The sequence below is a fragment of the Sinohyriopsis cumingii genome, chromosome 6 (genome assembly GCF_028554795.1).
Source record: "Sinohyriopsis cumingii isolate HCF-2022 chromosome 6, ASM2855479v2, whole genome shotgun sequence".
In the NCBI taxonomy this organism is placed as follows: Eukaryota; Metazoa; Mollusca; class Bivalvia; order Unionida; family Unionidae; genus Sinohyriopsis; species Sinohyriopsis cumingii.
In genome coordinates this window covers 67928803-67953243 of record NC_142966.1, presented here as the reverse complement: position 1 = coordinate 67953243, position 24441 = coordinate 67928803, and the positions used below count along the sequence as shown (strand labels likewise).

The 24441-nt window shown below is 35.2% G+C and overlaps 1 protein-coding gene across 1 annotated transcript; it reads left to right on the top strand.

Annotated features, from left to right (window-relative positions):
- The first annotated feature begins 2498 nt into the window (after window positions 1-2498).
- LOC149797127 (uncharacterized) lies at window positions 2499-6320 on the top strand. Its single transcript, XM_089960346.1, has 2 exons — window positions 2499-2627; window positions 5047-6320. The coding sequence occupies exon 2, from the start codon at window positions 5055-5057 to the stop codon at window positions 6123-6125; it is 1071 nt and encodes a 356-aa protein (XP_089816472.1). The 5' UTR covers window positions 2499-2627; window positions 5047-5054; the 3' UTR covers window positions 6126-6320.
- Window positions 6321-24441: the final 18121 nt, after the last annotated feature.

Genomic DNA, 24441 nt, shown 5'->3' with positions numbered 1-24441 from the left:
TCATATATTGTAATCATTGCATACTAAACTGTCATTTAGAACCGTCGAAATGAAGAATATTGTTTCCACCCACCAATCTCCCTCTCTTTCTCTCTCCTTCTGCTACCCATCCATTGATCTATGTGTAGTCATATGCTTGGCCATTCGTGTCAACTCATAATTTAATTTTGAGCCTCAAATGTAATGTATTTGTAGGACGGGGACTAAAGTTTGGCCGGGCTGGTTATGAAAATGCCTATGCGTGTAAGATAAGGAGCAAAGCCTATGCCATTGTCAGTGGCTATTAATCCGGGTTACTTCTATGATCTCAGTTGAAAATAGGACTCGTCTTTGATTAGAGTACATTATGCACATTTCCTTCCACTTTCTGTCCGCATATGGATACATCACTTAATGTGAATATGCATCCCCTACGTTACCATATCGTTCGGCTTTTTTGTTCTTCCCTGCTACGTCCACAATAAAGTATGTCAACTGAACCACCGTGCGTAAGATACTCGTCACCACGAGAGCGTGCTTTGCTAGCATGGATGAAGTTGGACAAATCTCCACTCTCCCTGCGCTCGCTGTAACTTAGATTATAAAGAACAACAAATAACCTCGCCTTGACCGACTCGAAGCAGAGATTAGTACCGTAGGTTTACTGGTTCATAAAACTTCATATTTACTGAAACCAGGAACCATCATGTTTTAAAAAATCTTTTTACGGCAAAACTTTGAAAATTCAGTCAAGATTAACGTATACCTATCTTTTGTGAGACTGTTGTCTATGATAGCTTTTACCAATATCCCTCTTTGGATATATTTATCTCTGAGAAGAAAAACGCTCGGTATCTCATTTCTATTGCTAAGAAACTTTTGAACTCATTACAGTCAAGAAGTATATGTTTTGTGTAATGGGCCATCTGGTACACAGTTTTTTTCCTGTAAATTGAACAATGATGTCCAAAAAATGCCCAAGCTGGCGAGGTTTAGCCTTTATTTCGGCATCTAGATTATAAAAAATAGTCTGAGCCTGGTACACGTGTCTCCGTTTAGTGAAAAAGGTCGACATAATGGTCTTTTCGAAATGATAATCGCTCTATGCATGAGTGAACAAGCGGGCACTAAGTGGGCAACTACCCTGGAAATTTGAAAGTATAAACACCTCTGTCGTGTTGCATTAGTGAATCAGCATAGAAATGACTTTATGGTTGTCCTGACTGTGGGCAGAGGACGCTCTCAGTTACGTAATTCGGGCACATGAAGAAATTTGGGAAGAGTTTGCGGGCCAAAAGGAGGCATTGTAGAACACATACCAATGGGATGAATTTCCAGGCATCTCATTCTGTTACTCTTGCGGTCGTCATGTTTTATCTTTCATTCTTAGGTTCCTCATTAAATATTCATTGCAAGTCAATGATGCTATAAAATAATCTTTAATGTTTCATACAGAGTTAGGGAAAGAAGTGGTTGCAATTTCGTAAGATCTTCACGCTTTTGACCTCAATAGTTTGTGTAGTAGTCAAGAATTTGTTTCTTCTTCCGGTCATGTTGATCTGTTTCATGTCCATTATCCATAACGTATCCGTGATCCACTTCTGTGACTCTGTGTGTGTGTAATTGTGTGTGCGTGTATGAACACATAAAGTGAGTACCGAACCTTTGATCCTTGGATTGCGAGTCGGCACTCGACCAACTAATAATTAATTGCATTTGACACACTAGTTTACAGTAATGTCTCATGTTCAACTTGACCATATGCATTGTATCATATATCGAACACAACTGTCAAATTCTTAAGACTATATGAAAGATGCATGTACACAACTATTTCCTAACAATGTTAAATGTAAAGCAAACCAGAGCAAAATGTTCACAGCAAACAATATTGAAGAAAACATTTGTTTGCATAAATTGAATAAGGAATGTTTTAAACATCTATCAATGAATCTAACTATATATATATATATATATATATATATATATGAGAGAGAGAGAGAGAGAGAGAGAGAGAGAGAGAGAGAGAGAGAGACATGCACACACACACACATTTACCCCCAACACACTCAAGTACTTTAAAGTAGATTATATCTCATATTCTTAAATGCATGTACTTTGCTTCTATTCATTGTAATGAATCTGGAAGTATGAACACAAAGGAACGTGTCTTATGTAAGTAGCGAACCAATCGTATATATAACTTTATTAAAAATGAACTAGGAAGTGTGAATAAATTAGACTGCGTGTGGTGCGTTTAGTTCACCAATGATATTTACGTTGCCTATATTATTTTTGTGGATTGATCTATTTTATATGATAGGGAAGGATGGTACTCTAATTGAATAATGCGATTCAAGTAATTGTTTGTAATGATGCCGAGGAAATTCCTGTAAAAGTAAGAAGAAACATCTGTATATAGCCATACAGGCTTGTGACGTTAATTTATGAGAAATTGTATGCTTGCTAATAATTTTACAACCTTTAACACCCCTTTTATTACAATAGCAAAAGTCAAATTATGTCGGTGTTGCGTTTGCGTGACTAAATCGAACTATACTAAATCGACAATTGTCACTTGCAGCGACTGTTGACTTGTCGTTACTTTGTAGCAGATATACGTTATTCTTGAACATTCTGGCGTTTTGGTAAGTACCGTTTATATTTAATTTTATGAATTTTTAGATAGTTATGCCCTAATCGTAGAACGTAAATGATACATGTAATTTTGTTTCTTTTTTGTGGTACCGCAATCGCCTGTTTTTTTCTCCCGCTAATGCTGTATTTTTCTTTCTTTCCCTTTTGTTTTCTTTTGTATGATATATACTACTTTCATTAAGATGCAGCGGAGAAATTAGTTATTTAAAGCATATTTGCGTATCAACGAGAAGTTGTGAACGTTGTCTTTGACGATTTGAATCAATACTTTGTAGTCTGCTAAATACAACTATAGGGCATTCTACCAAATGTAGTAAAGGGTGCTTCAGAGGGTATTGAATTGTCTGTACATTTCTATAATGGTTTATTGGTTAGTGTGATTGTATGTTGTGTATATTTTTATTCTCGCTTTTGTATCGAAGAAGCTTTTTATTTCATCGATGCTATATTTAATTCAATAGCCAATACTCAATAAAAACAAAGTCCAGGTACACAAAGTTTTTTTCCCCTCTAAAGTTAACAATGATGTCCAAAAAATGCCCCAGCTGGCGAAGTTTTAGCCTTTAAATCGGCATTATAAGAAATAGTCTGATCCTGGTACACGTGTCTCTGTTTAGTGAAAAAGGTCGACATAATAGTCTTTCGAAATAATAATCCCTATATGCATGAGTGTATAATCCCTCTATGCATGAAAGTATAAACACCTCTGTCGTGTTGCTTTAGTGAATCAGCATAGAAATTAATTTATGGCTGTCCTGACTGTGGGCAGAGGAGGCTCTCAGTTACGTAATTCGGGCATACGAAGAAATTTGGGAAGAGTTTGTGGGCCAAAATGAGGCATTGTAGAACATACACCAATGGGATGAATTTCCAGGCATCTCGTTCTGTTACTCTTGCGGTCGTCATGTTTTCTCTTTCATTCTTAGGTTCCTCATTAAATATTCATTGCAAGTCACTGATGCCATACAATAATCTTTAATGTTTCATACAGAGTTATGGAAAGAAGTGGTTGCAATTTCGTAAGATTTTCACGGTTTTGACCTCAATAAATTGTGTAGTAGTCAAGAATTGTTTTCTTCTTCCGGTCATGTTGATCTGTTTCATGTCCATTATCCACTTCTGTGACTGTGTGTGTGCATGCGTGCGTGTGTGCTTTTGTATCGAATAAGTGTTTTTTTTCTTCATAGATGCTATATTTAATTCAATAGCCAATAGTCAATAAAAACAAAGTCCTACAAATAGAGTCACTAGACCAAGCAAAAGAAGTGAACATAAACAAATAGAAAATAATGATTAAAATACAGCAATTTTTTTTTCTTGCACGAGAAGAATTAAATGAGAGTCTTACAGAGTAAACGATATAATAAAGTCTTCAAAATACCCATCAGCAAGACATTGAGTTCTAATTCAGCCCAAGGGTGACTTTCTTGTGACTATATTTAACAGCAGTGCAGTTTACTTCCTTTGATGTATGTCACCTGAAAGAGAACTAGAATAGCCACACGTAAGACTGGATCAGTACTGTTAACTTCTCAGAAAAAAGCATCACATCAAGGAAATCAGCTGTAAGGTTTAAGAGTGCCATTCAGGAAAATTAATTACCATCATGGAGTTTACTTCACGCAAAAACAGCTTATTCCGATTTCTGATGAGAGCAATATATTTCGATTTTAGCATTTCGAATGTATATATTTTGCAATCGTGGGTGAGCAGACGATCGAGATCCAGAAAGAGTTTCTGAATTCAAAACAAAAAGCAGCATTTAAAATTTGAAATATCCCATTACAAATAATATTATTCTTTAAAAAGACCCCAACCACTTAACCACGGCGTCCACAAATCAGCATGTTAAAGAAAATGTTTAATAGGTTTGGAGTCATATGTCATAAAACGGACGTGAAACATCAAAATAGATCAAATTGAGGTATTAAACGTTTAGTGAATAACGCAATGCGATAAATCAAGGAAATAAGACTTGGTTAAAAAAAAGTAAAAAGTGAACAGCTTCCTGTACATGAAGTCAGTATGATAAACATTATTATAATATACAGCAGGATACATTATACATAAACACATTTGCTATATTGTGTATAATGAAACCTAAAGGACCCAAAAGAGACTTTAAATCCGTCTAACCTCGTTTACGAGTCGAGTCTAAATGCAAACTGCACAGACTCAGATCTGTGTTTGCTCTTTGTTTTAAACAATAATCATCATAATCTATACAATGTAGATTCTAATGGTCAAGCGCATTATGCATATCCGATCTCTTGGTTTGTAGTTGGACTTGACTTTTAAGCGACTATAGACGGTACATGGTTATCTTTGTTTTTGAATCTGATAAAATTCTTATTATATGAATATCTTTAGGAATGGTTTGTTAAAATAACCGAAGTCAATGCTTTTCAGATAAAGACATGGCATCTTTTAAATGTGCAGATGTCACCCCTGGTAAAACCATTTACTCAAAGAAGCCGATTGAAAAATTTGCACGTGAATTCGCAAGAACACAGGGAATCGAATATGAGACTGGAGAGAGCAACTATCCCTTCGTACAAACGAAAACAATGATACGCCATGGACTGGCTGCGACGGTTGTGGAAGCGTACAATGAACATCTGGGCATAGAGCTTTCCCCAGACGATATCTGGGTTGCTATCAGTCAAGGTGTTGCTGACTACTTAGGAAGAAAGGAGAATGCGGAGAAATATCAGGAAGCCTTTGTTAATCATGAGGGTAAAATGAATTTAAACTTGGATGTAACCGACCTTAACATTTTACCAAAGGAATATGCACCGACGAAAAATTGCAACCGTGAGTCATGGATGAAATGCGTTGATGGAATTACGAAGTTGATCAAAGCCAATACCAAAGGAGATTTCGCAGAAATCATGGTCAGACCGTTCAGTACGACTGGAGTTATTGAAGCGCAGGTGGCAAAAGGGTGTCTCATGGAAGCGATGAAGATGTACTTCAACTATAACTTTTTCACTATGTGTGGGATTCCTGAGATCTGTCTGTTAGGAACTCTTCATGATTATATAGACATGCAGCAAAGAGTAGAGAAGCTGTCTGGATTTTTACCAGATCTGATTTGGTGGTTTGACATGGTGCAGAAAATACTCTCGAAATTCACCGAGAGCATTCAAGGCAAGCCAGATGTAGACTGGTGGAATTGTATTGTCACCAAGAATCCTCTTCAGTCGGGAGTAATGAAAGAATTTACGGGTTGGCTTGGACACCTGTTTCCCCAGACAGCATGGAATGATACAATGAGTCACCGTAGAGGCAGTGAAAACAGATGGGAGTGTCCAGACTTAAACGATTTGAACTATGGGCTGACCTATGTACCTGTTACTCTCTATGATTTGCCTGCACAGAAATCCTACAAGCTAAGGTTTACTTTTGGATACCTTGGTGTGAATCAGAACGAGAAATCAAAGCGTCTCAGACCAGCACAGGGATGGATGGTGTTTTATGAAAAATAAAGCAACGAAAAGAAACCAAGAAAGAAGAAAGGCATAGTCCGAGACAGAGTGTGTGTGTGTGATTTGGATTTTTAACGTAGCTTTAACAATTTTTCAGTCATATTGCTACGATGTCTGCAGTGTGGCAGTTTATAGGTCCAGAGACATCGTCGTATGACGTAAGCGAAAATCGCCAACGCTCATATTTTCATGTATTTTCGCCCGTATCTAGCTACGATAATCCAGAGGGGGAGGGGGAAGTTGGGGGGGGGGGGTAAGAACAACATCAGCGCATTAAATACGTTACAGTATGTGTACCTCGTAACCGACAAATTTAACTTATCGTATCGACAGGCTGTTGGAATTATGTATCATTGATATTATGAACACTGTAGATAGATCTTAAAGAAAGTGTAAACATACGGTTACAACGAACCATATTCTTGTTGGTTTTAATGTTTTATGGTTTTCGTCCAGCGCAATTTGTTTTTCTCTCTCACTCAAGATTTTTGCGTATTTTTCCCTTACGCACGAGAGGGAGTGCTGTGCTGTGCTGTGCTGTAATGTGATGTGATGTGATGTGATGTGATTTGGATTTTTAACGTAGCTTTAACAATTTTTCAGTCAAATAGGCTACGATGTCTGCAATGTGGCAGTTTACAGTGATGTCTAGCACTGGGGCATCATGCCGCAGACATATAGCATGATGTCCCACCCAGTCACATTATCCTGACATCAGGCCGACCAGTCCTAACACTATCCTCTTAATGCTGAGCGCCAAGCGAGGCAGCTGTTGGTACCATTTTTGTAAGTCTTTGGTATGACTCGGCCGGGGATCGAACCCACGACCTCCCGCATCCGAGGCGGACGCTCTAACCACTTGGCCACCGTATCGGTGTCCGAGACTGAAAAAGAAAACTAAAACAATACATGAAATGTATAATCATATTCCCAAATAATTTTGTTCTCCTTTTACCAACTTTATAATGCATAAACATTTCACTAATTCTAGTTTTTTGTATACCTGTAGAATACTAATCAAGAGAAGAAATTGATTTATATAAAACAGCTAGAATGTTTGAAGCATTATACATTTTTCTTAATATAAAGTTACAATACAATTGCAGCTCGACCAAGTATAAATCTACGTGCGGTACCAAACCTTACTGATGTTAATATTCTTCTTCAAAATATGTTGGGACTGACATTATCGTATTATTTTTGGGAATAATATGACACATTTATTGTATGACTAATTAACTATTATTATAGGTAATCCGTCACTGTATAATATTCTACGAGTAGATAAATAACGTTCCAACGAAGCCAATCTGGTCAATAGTTTGAACACTTAAAGATTGCATTTTGGTCTTTATTCAGACGTTATATTTAAGAACATGTAAATTGTAAGAAAGGACATCATCGTTAAACAATGGATATTTTTATTTTAATTTCCAAATGATTATCACAGACGGTAAGTGTCGTACATCAGACTTGGTCTTCTATTCTAACATTTGTGTATTAAATCTTGTGTAAATGGCCCACTTTGTTTCATAAATCACGCATTTTCATGCACACCATGCACAGCAGTGTAATCCTCTAACACAACATGCATGTTTTGAGATTTAACACACTGTGTGTCTATGTGTTTGTGTGTGTGCAGTAAAAATATGCTTCCTAAGACTCAAAGAACTCTTAAAAGTTTAGATTTTGTTATTAACAGTATTTACATCCATTTAAAGTAAATGAATACTATTCAATATATATATATATATATATATATATATATATATATATATATATATATATATATATATATATATATATATATATACATACATGCTTATTTGGGTTGTTGATACACATTTTAAAAGGAATTTTTTCCGTTCTTATTTATTTTATTTTAAAAAGATAAGACTAATATTTTTACACGCGTTTTTGCTCTTCTTCTGAGAGTAATATGGGTGCAATGGTATTAAAGAATAAGACCAGTACCTAAGCAAAACAAAATTCTGGTCGTTGGTAACGCCGTTTTATCAGTGTTTTGTGAACATCTTTTGTTAACTATGAAAACTTAAGAAACCTTTTCTCCCGAATTTAGTCTGAATGTTAATGCTGGTGTTCGAGAGCTGTCAGAAATAAATAAACACGCATATCCGTGGGAAAAAAAACAATATTAGAGTGTATCTGTACCTACAAGGTATTTAATTTTGATGAATATTGAACTCAGAGTTGTACAGAGAATAATCATGAACATTCCCCAAATTGGTAGTGTAGTTAAACAGATCGCGTGCACGTCATAAAGGTAAATGTTTAAACTATTGCAAGTCTCTGTGCGTAGACACAGTTAATTTTTGTCCTAGTATATCCAGAATCAATATGAATGTATCAACATTTACATTCGTTTAAGTCGAGACAAGTGTGGGTTAAGTTTTCGGTCCGAATGATAAGTATCTTTTAACCATCTTAATTAAAGATCTGTGTGATGATCAGCTTCACAATTTTGTAATTAACCGAAAATGAATTATCTATGTATGATTTTTTTCTAAGAACTTTTCTATAAAAAAATTCGTTGATAAACAGCTCCTTTAAGCATTGCATATGGACTTGATGAAACTTACTTTAGGTAGCAACTAGAGAGAAATGATGCCTTTCCTCGTCGAACTCCGTAAGAGTTTGAGAAAGCTTGTTTACAAGAGCATTTGTATTTTATCTTGAAAGTGCCATCCGGTAGCTGAACCTTATGAAAACTAATACCATTTTCTGAAGCACCGTTTCAACGCACTTTAGCCGCCAATCAAGCTCCTGGAGCATTTTATGTAATTGTACTAACTTTTTATCACTTTACCATTTCTTTTTGAAAGTGAATGCATTTATTGGACAAGTTCGTGAATAGCAAAGACTGGGTCTTACATATTGTTTTTCCAGCTTTGCTCACAGTTGTGTCCCAAAACCGAGTGATTACATGGCTGCATACTTAAGAAATGATAAAAATAACAAGCATATACAGTGACCCATATTTTAAAGTGGCACAGTTAGTTCTACTAATGTATTTCAATCAATTTCAGAGCTAGTATTTGCAGCTTGCTTTTGCAATGCTTTCATTCCTAAGGTAACACTTATTTTATGATCACTTGGATGTGGAATATATATTCAAAAGCACAATATAATTTCTTTCAAAATATCTCAGTGTTACCTACATTACTTGCTATATTGATTTAGGTCAAGTAATGTATTTATTTGCAAAATGAACTATTCAGAGTTGTATGATATAAAGTTGTCATTGTAATATTCGTTGGTATTATTATCTGCATAATCTGTGTACTGGTTCTTTCAATATATATCTTTACTAACTTCGGTCAATTCAGTATTTCAGGTCGCTTTTCCAAAGAGAATTACTAAATATAGAAAACTGACATTTAAAATAAAGATTTTCTCAGCATTCTGTACTGCGTTATCGATCATACTTCGCTATGAATATATACATGAAATGTAGTACTCACACATAGAATTCATAACCAATACGTTCAGTTTAATCCATATTTTCTGTTGGACAAGAAGGAATGTGCACAAATAAATATAACTAAATACAGTAACAGAACATCTTGTGGTGTATCGCTGCACCCATTCAGGTATTTTGTGAATGAATATAGGACGAAATCCATAATTACTGTAGTCAAAACGAAGGATGAAACAGTTTAGCTTTTTGATATGACATCCATAAACAAATGAAATGTGTCAGTTTATTTGAATGTTCTATAGACTAAATACTGATCCACGATGCTGCTTTTCGGTGAGAATTGTTTTTCAAAAAAGTGTTTGTCTTTTAATGTTTAATTTTATTAATATAAACTTATGGCTTCATAAGGATCTGTTGGCTAGAGGCTGTTCAATATAATCGATGAACCGATGAATTGCAATATTTTCCGGTTTGACAATTGATTACCATGCAGACTAAAACAGGACGATAATACAATAAAACATAAAGTAAATGATATACACTGCAGAAAACTAAACATTTTCTTGTTGCATTTTCACTCCTTAAAATTAAGTAAACAACAAGGCCGCCAGCAACATATACAGAAACTTACCATTGTACCTACTATATATACGTAATTAACTATTTTATATAGCAGTTATGAATCTTGGAAAGTGTTTTTCAAAACAATATCATATGTGCCTTTTGGTTTGGTCTGGTAAATATTTGCTCCACCTTGTGTTGTTTGAATATGTAGGATTGACACTCACCAATGATTTATTAGTAACATACTTCCCCATAGATTTAATGCTTTAATCTGAAATACACCTACCCCACCCCCAATTATGAGCTAATGTCTACATTCGAGACAAGTGTATTCAAATAATGAAAAAAAAAAACGGAATTTACATATGTTAACTGTCCACTTTTACACAGATGATATCACAGGACAGACGAATTCAAACAAAACAAAGTATCATCTTAGAGATGATATGCCAACTTGCAATTATTATAAATACGTATGATTATTTCAGTGGGGAAAATGTTATTAGACACTGTATATAGTTCCCAGAACCTGGGGAATGTTTATATATTTTGTCTTGAGTGAACAACAAAAATAGAGAGCTGTGACGTATATGTGTCTAATAGTGTACTAAGAGAGAACAAGATACTTTATCTGTTGGGTTATTAAGTAAAGGTAAGCGCCAGGTGCGTCAGTTGTTTCTGATCAGTAATAATTTGAAAACGTATTTGATAAACATGATATATATTGACTGAAAACATTATTGCAAATGTACTGCAACAAAATTTCAAACGTTGAACGCAAATGAAAGTCACTGAAAAATGTGTCGAAAACAAATTTATGTGTCAATGGCTATTTAGTATTTGAAGAATCATGCCAAAGCTTATTTATAGACGCCATAATGTTACGATTTCTGAGGAAAAACATTAATGTAATACGAAAACATTCTTCATGCAGGTAAACATATGTGTAAGGTATGTGTAAATGACGCCAATTGCACGAACAAGAGGAGACCCCACATCAGTGGCCTTATAATCAAAAGACAAAATGATGGTATAAACAGTGACCAGTGTGCATTTTGAATCAACATTGGTACATTAGTTCAGTTATAGAAATATATTTAGGTGAATACTGTGACCTAATCAAATTCAACGTTCTTTATCTCTCATAAAATTATTCAGGACATGCAAAAAAACGAAGATAAACTACATTACATGTAGTAGAATTACGAAGCTCTAAAACTTTGGCAATGAAGAATATATATATATATAAACAACTTGCAGAATTAACATAAATACAATTTACACAGACTTTCCTTATAAGTAAACACAATCCCCATTGAAAAACGGTAAGTCAAATTCCTTTATAATGCAACATTTCCAAATTCCAATACTACGATATCAAGGAATATATATGACCATCTTGAAGAAGCACTAAATGGCACTAACATTAACTAAAATTATACAAAATCCTGTCAAAACATTCATTTGAGCACAAAAAATTAGAATATTGTTTTGTTTTGTATTCATTTTATACGAAAATTAATTTCTCTTACAAAATACATCGTGCAAGATTGTTTATATAGTATATGCTTCAGAATATTTCGGGGTATGTAAGATGAAATACTACAAGATTGCGCACACATGCGAGATGGACAGAAAATCACACGTGGAAGATTTTACATTTAAAACGGATCATAGAAACTGAAAAAGCTTTCCAACGCATATGTTATTCCTTTTCAAGAATAAGCATTCAAATTCCTTTTCAAAAATTAGCTAATCAGAGTAAACAAAAAATAAAAGAGAACAACCAGTTAAAATACATACCAATACTACTAAATTCCGAAAAAATGTTTGATAAGAAATCTGATAGTGAGGGCAGATGTCCAGGTTCAACATGTAACCTGAAGCAAAATTTAATCCGTCATACCTTCTCATGTTTTTTTTTTCTGTGCATTCTTATCTTCACAGGTGACTCATATGATCTCATGATACTCATCTGCTCTCGTGATATTGTCATCATCACTGTACCACTTACTCTTTGTAGTGTTCTTTTCGTTATTTCTTTGCCAACTAAGCAAAATTTGTTTTACTAAATTTATTAATTCCAAATTTCTGTGCGTATTTTTAAAAGCGGTTCTATTCTGTGTACTGAAGCAACCAGTCCCATTTACATTCAAACATAAAAATCGTTGAATATTCATCTCAAATATCAATGGAGAGAGAGAGAGAGAGAGAGAGAGAGAGAACATGTTAAAAGCACGTATTGCCACAATTTACACAGATTGTGAACTGTAATTTAACAGTCGAAACTGGAGCGTTATTGTGTTATAAAATAAATTCTGTTTGAAAAAATAAAAATCCAAGCTGGCAGTGCAACTTATCAGAAAAAACTTCCCTGAGTGTGAAACATTTCAAGAGGTCATTTGTTAAGACTTAGAATCCAGAGCTGTTTCCAAATTACATGTTCCGTTTATTTATAATGACGTCAAAAACTCATGCCAAGAAATAAACCTACTGCTAAATACTTGTATGTATAATCATGCATGTAAATGGACGTAATAGGCAAATCTTAAACACTGATAAACGCAGTCAAAGACACAAAGAAAAAGGTCACTGAAGCCTCGACATTCCACCAGTAAATCATTGCATTATCTTTCCTACAAAGATTATGATATCTGTATAAGTTAGGAGGACACCATTACTAGAACTTATAGAGAAGATTATTACGTCACTGCAGATTAATTTATTATTATTTGTAACACTTCTTGTAGAGGCATTTATTGTTCAACATTAACAAAAGAGGACAGAATCAGACGCAGTTCAAGTACTGATAGTACCCAATGGTGAATGATGGGGACTTTGGCAGCACCCCGAATTTTGTCCCAAAGGGTCGTTTGCTAGAAAAGGCATATAACTACATTTTGTAGCCGACACACTCGGCTGTGAGGCGTTCAGTCATATTTTGTTTTGTGTTTATTCTTGTGCACAAATTAATGTTTGTTTCAAGAACTGTATTGTTATTACCTTAAGCATCAATTGTTATTTATGTGCATACATTGCTGTAGTTTAATGAGATTTTTGTTGTTATTAAGAATATAACGCTTAAAATAATCATGAAAATTAAATGTATTTTGAACTTGAACTTTTGACACATTTGGAGAACATCAGTTAAAAACAAATAACCCACAATAGAATAAAAGAAGGAAAAATATCATTCCGGAAAGTAAGAACATAATTAAGGTGTGGTCTGCTCCAACGTTTCATATCATCTTAAGGATGAATTTTTGTGTTTGGTATGTTTTCAAATTGATGAAAGTAATTTGAAGAAATTTGTTATCTTTAGCACAAAAATGTTTATTTATGTATAAACATAATGTATTCTTGTGAAGAATTTTTTGCTTATAAATGTGAACAGATATAATCAATTTAAAAACAAATTCAATCATAAATTTATGAAACTAATAAATACTTTTTGCGATAATTTAGAAATATCATTGTGTTGATGTTCCATAATCTAACCTATTAGTCGTACTTGATGTGTTTGAACAATAGTGATTATTTGATAAAAGAGGTAATTTTCAGAAGTTATGAACATATGGGCATAACCAGAATGTTTGTAATGCATCCGTGTATCAGTAGTCTAGTTCTCTGCCATCATCAATACCTAAAGAGCAAAACGAAGAAGGCAGTACAGATTACATTTCACAATGAATTCCACTCTTGTGCATATCTACATTGTGTGAGACGTTGTATGTTAATTGTCAAGATTTGTTATGACATAGTCATTCGATTGTGCACGATTTTTGCGTACTCGCTCATTTTTACAGAGGGTTTCTTTTAATTTTGTGCTGGGGTATTCCTACAACCGTGAGTCCAAGAGAAACCTATGAACACTTAGAAAAGAGCTTAGCAAGCAGTTGCAGAGATATAACAAATATTCTTTATGATCTTTTAATGGCTATGGTTAGAATAATAATCTTACTAAATTATCCTGACCAATCAAACCTGTTGGGGATATGAAGTAAATACTATTTACATACAGAATAACATTATTTGCAGGAGCTATCAGGTTTCGGATGTAGATAGATAAATGTTTCCGAAGACCAAATGAGAAAGTTTGATTTGACGTGCAGGAAAAAATGTCGGTTTCAAAGAGATATGTTGTGGAAAAAGAACAAGTACTTCGAGAACATTATAATGTGGCAAATGCTTTTTATTAGAACTTTAAAAAGGCTATAGGAAATATTATTGAATGATGCTATTAAATTATGAAAACATTTATTTACAAATTTATTCTAATTCATGTTTTACTCGAAAACGAGATGAAAATCTCAAGATATATAATGATATGCAAACGTCATAAGCGAACGCTATTGACCTATCAGTTGACGGAAATAAAAGCAGATAGCTGCAAACATGTCTTAATTTAAATAAGCAATAACCTGTATTTGTTTATAATTAGTTTTGTTTTGTTTTTTGTATTTGGTTTTGTATACTCTTCATTCTGGTTATCATAGATCCTCTGGTTTAAAAGGAATCAAACACTAGAGTTTCTACATATCGTTATTTTCTACTTGACTCTAGACAGATAGATCTAAGGCTGATCTTCTTTAAACAGGTTTGTCTAATCAAGTTATTTTAACTTAATAGGAGTGATCTATACCAGGCACGTGCAACTTTCTCCGAGGCGCGCGCCGGATGAACGATTTTTAAAACCAGAATTATGCGGCTAAAACTAGGTCGCGTACATATGCCTCATAGACAGAATAAATATCAAAATGTTTGGTGGACATGGACGTTTCCTTATCGACCTGGAGCAACCAGATGGAAAACTGATTTGCTGTCAATATAGCTTCTTCCTTGGATTAACTCTTATTAGGTTTGTTCCACATGGATGAGTTAACATTAAATGTGACCAACATTGCTAAACCCAAATAAAAAATAATTTAAAATGATGAATCTTCAGCCATTTGATATAATTAGACAAAATGATTTTGAAATATGTATTATTGACAATCTGCCTTTAAATATGATTGCTAAATGTGTCCTAACGTAGGAAAAATTCAAATTCTCAAAAGCGATTTGATTCATTTTGAAATCCTTCTGATATGGGGTCTCTTTTCACTAATGTATCAACATTGACATGCTTGACGGTTAGTTCATTTTACTGCCAGAAAACCTTTACAAAATCGGTCAACGTGTCTACGAGCATGTATGTGGCTGTCATTGGCGCAAGAACTAAGGTACCTGTTAAATGATATATTTCCACATCTCGGATCAGGACGATATTTTTGTTGATTGGTGCCTTAAAGTAAACAGAAAACTGCTTCTCCCAAACTGATAAATTGTTTTAGACTCACAAATCCTATATAGATAGTGACCTGCCAAAAGCAGAGACACACCTTGAAAGGTAACATAAGCAGACAAACCTTATACACTTGGGTTGTTCATGTATATAAATGAATCACCAACAGGACGTTGAAGTCAGCAGCCCAACCTGTATGTACTTTAATTTTGTTTATGAGCCACTCCCATAAGCTGTTATGCACAAATGCATTGTAAAGTTGTTCAGTGTATGGCTGGTCAAGCTTGGACCTAGTATAAAGGTTTAATAGTACATGGGAGCATCAAGCAAAAATCTTAACTGAGAAGTGTTGGCCTCTAAAATACTTAAGGTAATGCCGAAGGCTCCGCCAAATCAATAATATTTAGGTAAAAATATATATTTTAATTAAAAGGCATTGACCAGGTTATGAGTTGGATGCCTCTGAAAGACCAAGCGAGAAACAAGGTGTAGAGGAATGCCATACTGTAACGTATTGGGGTGAGGGAGGGAGCTAAATGTAAGTGTAAGAAATAGACAAAGTAATTATTCTAAATAGCAAAACAGGAATTTAGACCTGCACTACAAAAGGTAAACGAAAATGTATGTATTGCGTTTAATGGTTGAAACATTTCAGTTGCTGCCTGTATTAATAGTTGCAAAGCTTGTTGTTTTGGGGACGAGTTTCCACAGTTTCTGGGACAACCAAGAAAATGTTAAGGTTCTCTGATGGCACATGGTACTATGATCTTAAACTAAGTAACAGAAAAGAGCGAAAACCAAAAAGGTTCGTAAAATTCAACAAATAATATATTTCTGAATATAATAATGTTTACATTTGAAAAGAACTTACAGTAGTGTGAGTTAAATCCCAAATAGTCCTAAAAGTTCTGTCACAAGTCCAAATATATAAATTTCTTAGCGAATTCCAGTGGTGTTTCGAATGAATACCGATATTGAATATACTAAAGTACCAATAGTCTGGAATGTGTCGATGTGCTAACAGTCTTGATGTAATACTGTGCTTTTATCCAAAATATCCTTGAATGAATACACAATAATCCCCAAATATTAATTTAGCCCTACACAATGTAATTCCAATGAATATTTGAAATACGTAAATTAAATTCTCCCAACAGAACACCATTTGATTCCACTATGACTCATGAAAAGATATGGAATGAGTAAATTCCGATGTAAAATGTTTTTATACTTCTCCACTTGACTTCTGTCGCAATTACCATTTTCTGAAAATACTCTGTCATCTTAATGGAAGTTTCCATCAAAGTCAGTTCCAGAAAATTCTAAGTTGTAAACAAGGTAGATCTCTTACTACACATTATTAAAGAATATGGCAACTAGCAGGCACATCAGGAATTCCCGAGGGAAATACCAATGTCCTGAATTCAAACTCAAATGATAAAGATCTTAATATATCATGTACAATCATTAAAACTCAATTAGATGTGTTATATGTTGCTTACAATCTAGATGTCTATAGTCAAGTAGGCCTTTCAATCTATAATCAGGAACAAACAAAATTAAACACACAATATAGATATACATAACACCTCTCCTCATAGATAAATTAAAAGATTTATAAAAATAGCTTTCTTTTACATATTAGTCAAATGTGCATATAATAAAAATTACATAAGATGATGTTTTACAATGTCACAAAATTTACAGTAAACAATATAAGACTCATATACACATGAAAGTAAATCTGCATTTAAATTATCTTTTCTTGGTGTGCCTGATGTCAATATTGTATTCCTGTATCATCAAACTACATCCTAACAATCTGCTTTTTTGTGTTTCATTCCGCCAATTAAATAACGGTGTTTTGAACACTGAATACCATAATTGGGAAAGTTGCTGAATAAATTATACACTTCAAAATTTTGCAAAGCCAATACCAAAGCCAAATGTTCCTTCTATATTGTGGAATATAATTCTCTGATGCTTGTTTAAGGTTTTACAAGAATAGCACACTGAGTGATCCACACCATTTTTGTCTTGTTGAATCAATGCTCTGCCAAGCCCCCACACCACTTGCATCAGCTGACATTTTCAATTATTGATTGAAAATCTGGAGCTGAAAGAACCGGTGCACTCTTAGGTTTTGCATTTCATTTACCAAAAAAAATCCTTCTGACATTTTTCAGGACAATCAAACACGGTTTTCTTACTCAACAAATTGGTCAGGGGTCAACAATTATGGCAAAATGTTAACAAAGTTCTCGATAATATCGAATTACACCCAAAAATCGCATCAGTTGATTTTTACTGATAGACACAGCAAATTAAGAGAGAAATCTGACCTTAACCTATATCACTCTGAATGAATTTCTAAGTGATATTTCCAGGTGTCGTTCTTGATGATCACTTCATCAATGTAAACGGTCAGCAAGTATGATGATGGTTATGTATTGAAAAGTATTGATGCATACATAATTGTGTAAAAAGATAATGCTTTCCATGTCATGTTCCTGTTCAAAGAAACCTCCAAATCCTTTATTTTTGGTGTTTAATCTTTAATGTGTATGGATAATTATTAGATGTGAACGTTTTTAACCTCAGTGCCAACATTCAGAACAACATTTTGAAATACAAATATATCTCTTCAGGATGACAATATCAGATTAACGTGTGTAATTTACTTTCGCATAAAGATACCACAAAGATGCTTGATTGGTTTTCACATCGCGAGTAAATCAAGATGGGTCGACGGACACATGACGTTCTGCGCATCGTACTGCGTAATCGAAGACCCCTGCCCGATGATATACGATTACTTGTTCCTGGTCATCGAAGATCGTTTCCTTTTTTTATGCGACCGCCCACTTCCTTTTTACAGATCCATTTCTGACGCAGTTCCGATACCCCTAACGCCGCAGCTTTTGCAACAGATGAAGCCGCTGATGTTAACAATGCTGGAATCACTGAAATGAATTGGAATTTTCCACCGTTTAACTTTAATGTTACTCAGGTGTTTTTGTGTTCGAATGAATTAAGAAAAGTGATTTTTTTTTGTTTTTGGGTCAATTGCAAAGGGACATTTTGTTAAAGAAAGTTTTAATGCGACCCCACAAGCAGTTTTAATTGCGTTTCTTATTTTTCTCAGCTGATTTTCACTTTATGATATGACATTATTAAAATGCGCAATAGGCTCAATTTTATGTATTTTGCACAGCTGCATCGATGACCATCAATTGGTCACCAGTACCCACCAGCAACTGAAGCTTGTCTTAAAGTATCATAGTCTAGCACTGATAACCAGTAACACCAGCACGGCTCTGAAACTACATGTCGAGAACGGATTGCATGGACAATTCTAGGTATTCCGATGAAAACTAACAAATGGGATAAAATGTACGAAAGTCTGTTGAGAAATTTACAGACCTGTGTCAGCGTTTTAATGCGGGTCCATATACGACCATACAGTTGTGATATATATGTGGAATACGAGGTGTGGTTTACTGCATAGCTAAGCTGCGTTTCTTCAGAGGGTTCCTGATGACCATTTAGCCGCAAAGAAACTTCAGTCATTTCAAAGTTGTTAAGCATCACCTTACTATGGGCTTGATTAACATCTCGAGCTGCAAGCCGTATCTGTGATTCTGGTAATGGTCCACAATGTCTTATATACCGGGAACACTTGATTAAAAAGAATGTTGGAAGTGATGATCAATGACTCCAGTTTTACCCGAGTCTTGTTGGGTTATCTTGCAAGAATAGGTGACACAATGTGCAATTACACTTCTATATATAGTCTAAGACCAAATAAAAATAATGTTGACAATCTACTCAGACATTAAACAGTTAGTGGAGAAGCTTTATAAAAATGGAACATATACTACAAATCTATTTAGACTTGGAAAGAACGTACCACAGCAAATGCAATTACGGCATCATGAATGACCGACTCAACTTAGATCATATCAGAAACCTATCCATGTCTATATCCAACATTTCAGACTCAAGGTCATGATGCTGATATTACTCCTTTCCATGTCTATATCCAACATTTCAGACTCAAGGTCATGATACTGATATGGCTCCTATCCATGTATATATCCAACATATCAGACTCGTGATGCTGGTATGGTTCTGGCGAGCTTATTGTCGGTCACTCTTTTAACATCAAAAATTACAAATATGCGAATTGGCTCACTTCAGACACAAACTGCACATGGATGTTCAGCATGCTACCAAACTATCTTCAAATCAATCGAATACAACATATAACGTCGTCTTCAGGCCCAAGTACAAAACCTTGTACACTCAGAAAAGCGAATTCCACGTTTTCGCATACGAATTCATACTCACAGAGAAGGAGCAAAAGCAATCTTGAAAGTGCTGAAATTTTTCATTTCCCAGATCATCTCTGTGGTTATCAACATCACCGATAATATCTGATATTTGCGAATTCAATAATCTTCAACAAACCCGTTTTTTTTAAAGAATATTTTATTAAAACGGAGCCTCCTATCGCAGCCTTGCGTTAATGTATATGGACGATTCTAAAGATCCAGACAATTTTGTAATAACATCTAGAGCGGATTACCAGATAAAGCCCCTATTTTGTACAGCATAAATTAAAATCATCCTCAGAACTTTGAGAAACCTTAATTAATGGTACATTCTGAGTCCCTTTCCACACTGAACTCCCCACACTAATTAAAATTTTGACTACCCATTAATATCCCAGATCTAAGAAAAACACGATCTGCTGATACGATCTGGATCAAAGTATTCTGTACTTTTTACTGCCAGTTGCTTTGGTTTTAAGAGTATTATCAGGGTCGATAAAGCAGCCAAAGCTTCCCAGCAGTCAGTCATCAGTAAATTAATAAACTGACTTCAAATGCTGTTTAAGTCAAGATGGTCTTCATGATTAGAAAAAACAAATACAAACATTTGGAATGAAGTCTCTACATATAAGCTTCCGAGCATCAAAACCATCTGTGCAGACTGGCATCCCTGATATAGAACAGATTGCAGAGATGAAGTGGAGTGTGCCGATCGTGTATCTGAAGGGTGAACACATTCATGTTGATCTATAAAGTATCGCCCTGATAGACAGAGCTTTCAAAACAACTATTTTAATAAGAATTCACTTAAGACACGTTACAGTGATGTATCACACGCGGAATAGTTGGATGGTCTGAGGGAATGTGGTTTGTAGAACAAATGTTTACCCTGATATTATAAGTGTTTTACATTTTTACCTTAACCTTATGTGCCTTCCATAAAATTCTAAAATCTTTATCTTTTGACTTGTACTCTTTAATGCTCAGTGTTCACATTTATTAGAAGCTTTTAACGTGTATCCTTTAGTGCTCAGTGTTTACGTTTATTAGAAGCTTTATCTACAGACAAGTTTTAGAACTTTATTTAAAATTGCCAATATAATAATGCATAGTGCTAAACCCTAATAGATAAATACACATATACTAAACCGCTAGTAGTCTTCCATAGTTGTTCCCTGTACATAGAAATTTCGGGTGTTTGGGTGGGGAATTTGCTAATAATTGAATTTATAAAAGTTAATATTTTAGAACACTTTGGATAATTATCGAATACTTATATAGGATTTGAATGGGAAATAAAAAAGACCCAGAAATATAGCAGAAGTACATTTCAAAAGGCCGTACGTGAACGTTGCATTAAGGATAATAAAGAGAACAATACATTGCGATGTTATTTTTATCTCTCTCTTAGAGTGTCGAATCGAGTCCTGTCCGTGTTACCCTTTGAATGGTTTGATTTTGCTTTATTCCATAGATATTAACAGACAATAAAAATATGTGAATTGTAAAGTTGTATGTCACGTTATAAGTAAGGAACAATAGCCAGATTGCAACATGTATATGCTAGACCCTAAGGGTAATTATTCGCTTCATAGATGTTGCGAGTGTAAGCCGACATCAAAAAGACGGCGGGGGGGGGGGGCAGGAAGCCATTTGTATATAACATGGCCATAGGAACTTGTTACTGGCGCCTTATTTGGCTGAGTGCGATTCACAGGTAAGTGGCATGAATTGCCGGTGTTGGCTCAAAGGAACATCAAGTGAGGGTTGTAAATCCACCCTTGACAGACTGCCGGGGAGGGGGCAATGTCTGTTAATTATGTAGACCATGGATGAATCGACATCCACTCGGAATTGAGCAAGGCGTGGCCACCACTGGAATTGCAAGTTTAAATCTAGTGTTTTGAAACTAAACATCAGTAGTCGCTAAACCATCTTGCGGGAATTACATAAGGAAGTTCTAAGCTACTCCGACGTCATTCGAAATTGGCGGGAAACATTGTTATTCTGGGAATTACAAAGGAGCTTCGGAAAGGAAGCTTTTAGGGACCGGAGGAGCTGTAGGAGACGGAGAAGGGAAATACCCTGGTACAGTTGGTCCCGAGTCTCTGGGAGACAAGAAAAGGAGAGAACGGAAGTGGAAGGGTGAAGGACTGAACTGGTTGTTGGACTGAAGGGGTACTGGGTACCAGTCAAGAAATACTACAGATGAGTTGAAACACAGGACAGGAGGAATATCTATCACATTAAATCAGATGATGAAATAGGCCGTCACTTCGTCGAGTGAAAGACGAGTGATACGGTTTTGAATATTGAATTTCATTTCAGGAAGGACTATCTGTAATTGAATGACATTAAATTTGTTGTTTATTTTAATTTCACCTTTTGTGTATTCAGTAATTTAACTGTCGGCATCGCTGACTGGGGGCTAGGAGCTTTGCATCTCTATCACTACTTCAATTTCTAACAAAAACGAGCCAGGGTGGGTCTTCTGTAATAATTAAAGATAATACTGGGAGCACCCCACCCCAACCTAAGGTAGTCTAGGAGACCCCTTTACATTGTATTTAATAAGTATATTTCAGTGTATGTCAGCAGAAAAACGAAGCTAACCTAAATGTTCGTACAATGTTATAATATCCCTTTCGCCACAAATTCCATCACCCCGCCATTCATCTGGGCTGAAGTTATGATTTAAAACCTGTGGTTATCATCTTAGCCGCTCCATGAAGTAACGTGGCACTTGTCATCTCCCTCTGTCGTATTGGTGTAGATGAAGTTCATTTCTCGAGGTACGGCCCACGGTGACTATATAAATCTGACTTTTGATCCATTTTATGATGCACTGAGATTGGCAGTCAACACCTTAGTATCAACTATGCCAGACAGAGTTACTTCCCTTATTGGTCGATTACCAGGTTGGAACACACTCACTTTGCACTTTTGTCTTAAGCTGGAGCCCTCACCTCATCCCCCACTCGTGCTTAAAGCCGTTTTCTCTCTTTTTTCTTTCTTCTAAGGAGGGCATAGGGAACCTTCATGTGCGTGAAGTAAGATGAACATACGTCGCAGGGCTAGGTCACAAGGCGCCACGTGCAGTGAACACGTCTGCGAACGAGTATCAGAAAAACCCACATGAAGGAAATGGACAAACATAACACAAACACGGGGACTAATAAAAGGTTACCCATATAACTTAGGAACTAACCAATTATGAATTCTTTCGGACCTTCTTTAGTTAATTAGGATAAATAATAAAAAGAGAAGGCCTAAACCGAGTCAGGAGAAACATAACAAAATAAAGGAAATGTGGACCCTCACTCGGATACAGTCTGTCTCATTTAAAATAATGCTAGCTAAATGCGAGGAAAGACACAATATGAACACCCAAATAAAACAATATGTTTTCTTTTGAATAACAAATCAGCGCACGTTCACTCGCCAAAATTCTAAATTGAAAATAAAATTAAAAATCAAAACAAGCCTCTGAAATAAAGAGGAATAATTAGACAAACCAAAGGCAATAAAATTTGTTATAGAGGCTGTCCTTACACACAATATAGCAAAATACACATAGCAAACACAGGACATAGGGGACCTCTAGCAAAGGTCACTGAAAACTTTTAGGGGAAAGGATTGCGAGCTAGGTGAATGAAACCAGGCTCGGATGAACAACCCTATAGAAAACACTAGGGACTAGAAATACCCCATCAAAAATTTAACTTTAAATAAATGTTTGATCAAAATTCTATTTATAATAAAAATAAACAAACAAACACACATATTGGGGATACAATCACACATAAAACACCTTTTATTTTTTTCGGCAAGTGGGGGGTGGGGTGGCATCTGTCTGATGCCCCTCCCCCCCAAAAAAAGAAATTTTGTCTTAAGTAAGGGTGTGGAGTTACATGTCATTTAGTAAAACAATCTTGAAGCACCAGAAGAAGGTTCACTCTTAGGTAGTAAGCGTTCCGGTGTAACGTCATGTGATAAATCAAGCAAGAAGGACCTGGTTGAAGTAGCTCAAGCATTCCACGAAGAAACGACTTCTGTACACGTAGTTTGCATAATGAACACTATTGAAGTATGCAGCAATATCCAAAGTCAATTTAATCTTACATATAAATTTACTATGTTACATGTAATTTAACCGAAATGAGACTAATATGTTGAGTATGACCGTTAACAGAGATTTTACAGTATATACTCGCTTATGAGTCGAATTTAACTGCATAATACACAGTCCCAAATCTGTCAAATATATTTCAGATATTACTGTTTCACTAAGTGTGGGATTCCTGATATCTATTTGTTAGGAACTATTGACGATTACATAAACATGAACAGAAAATAGCAAATCTGTCTGAGTTTTGCCAGACCTCATTTGGTGGTTCGACATGCTGGGAAAATAAATACTCGCCAAAGTTACTGAGAGCATTCAAAGCAGACCATATGTATGCTGGTGGAATGGTGTTGTCATCAAGAATCACCTGGGGTCAGGAGAAAGGAAAGAATTTTTAGGGGCTGGCTTGGACACCTATTTCCACAGAAAGCAGGTAATTAGGACAATGGTGTGTTTGTGTGTGTGTCTGTGTGTGTGTGTGTGTGTGTGTGTGTGTGTTTATGTAGGTGGGTGGTCAATGTTTTAAAGGAATTCATTTTTATCTTCATTTGTAATGCCGCATTATCACT

Excerpts from the sequence above, each read along its gene's own strand:
- LOC149797127 (XM_089960346.1), top strand. The coding sequence starts at position 5,055 with ATGGCATCTTTTAAATGTGCAGATGTCACCCCTGGTAAAACCATTTAC.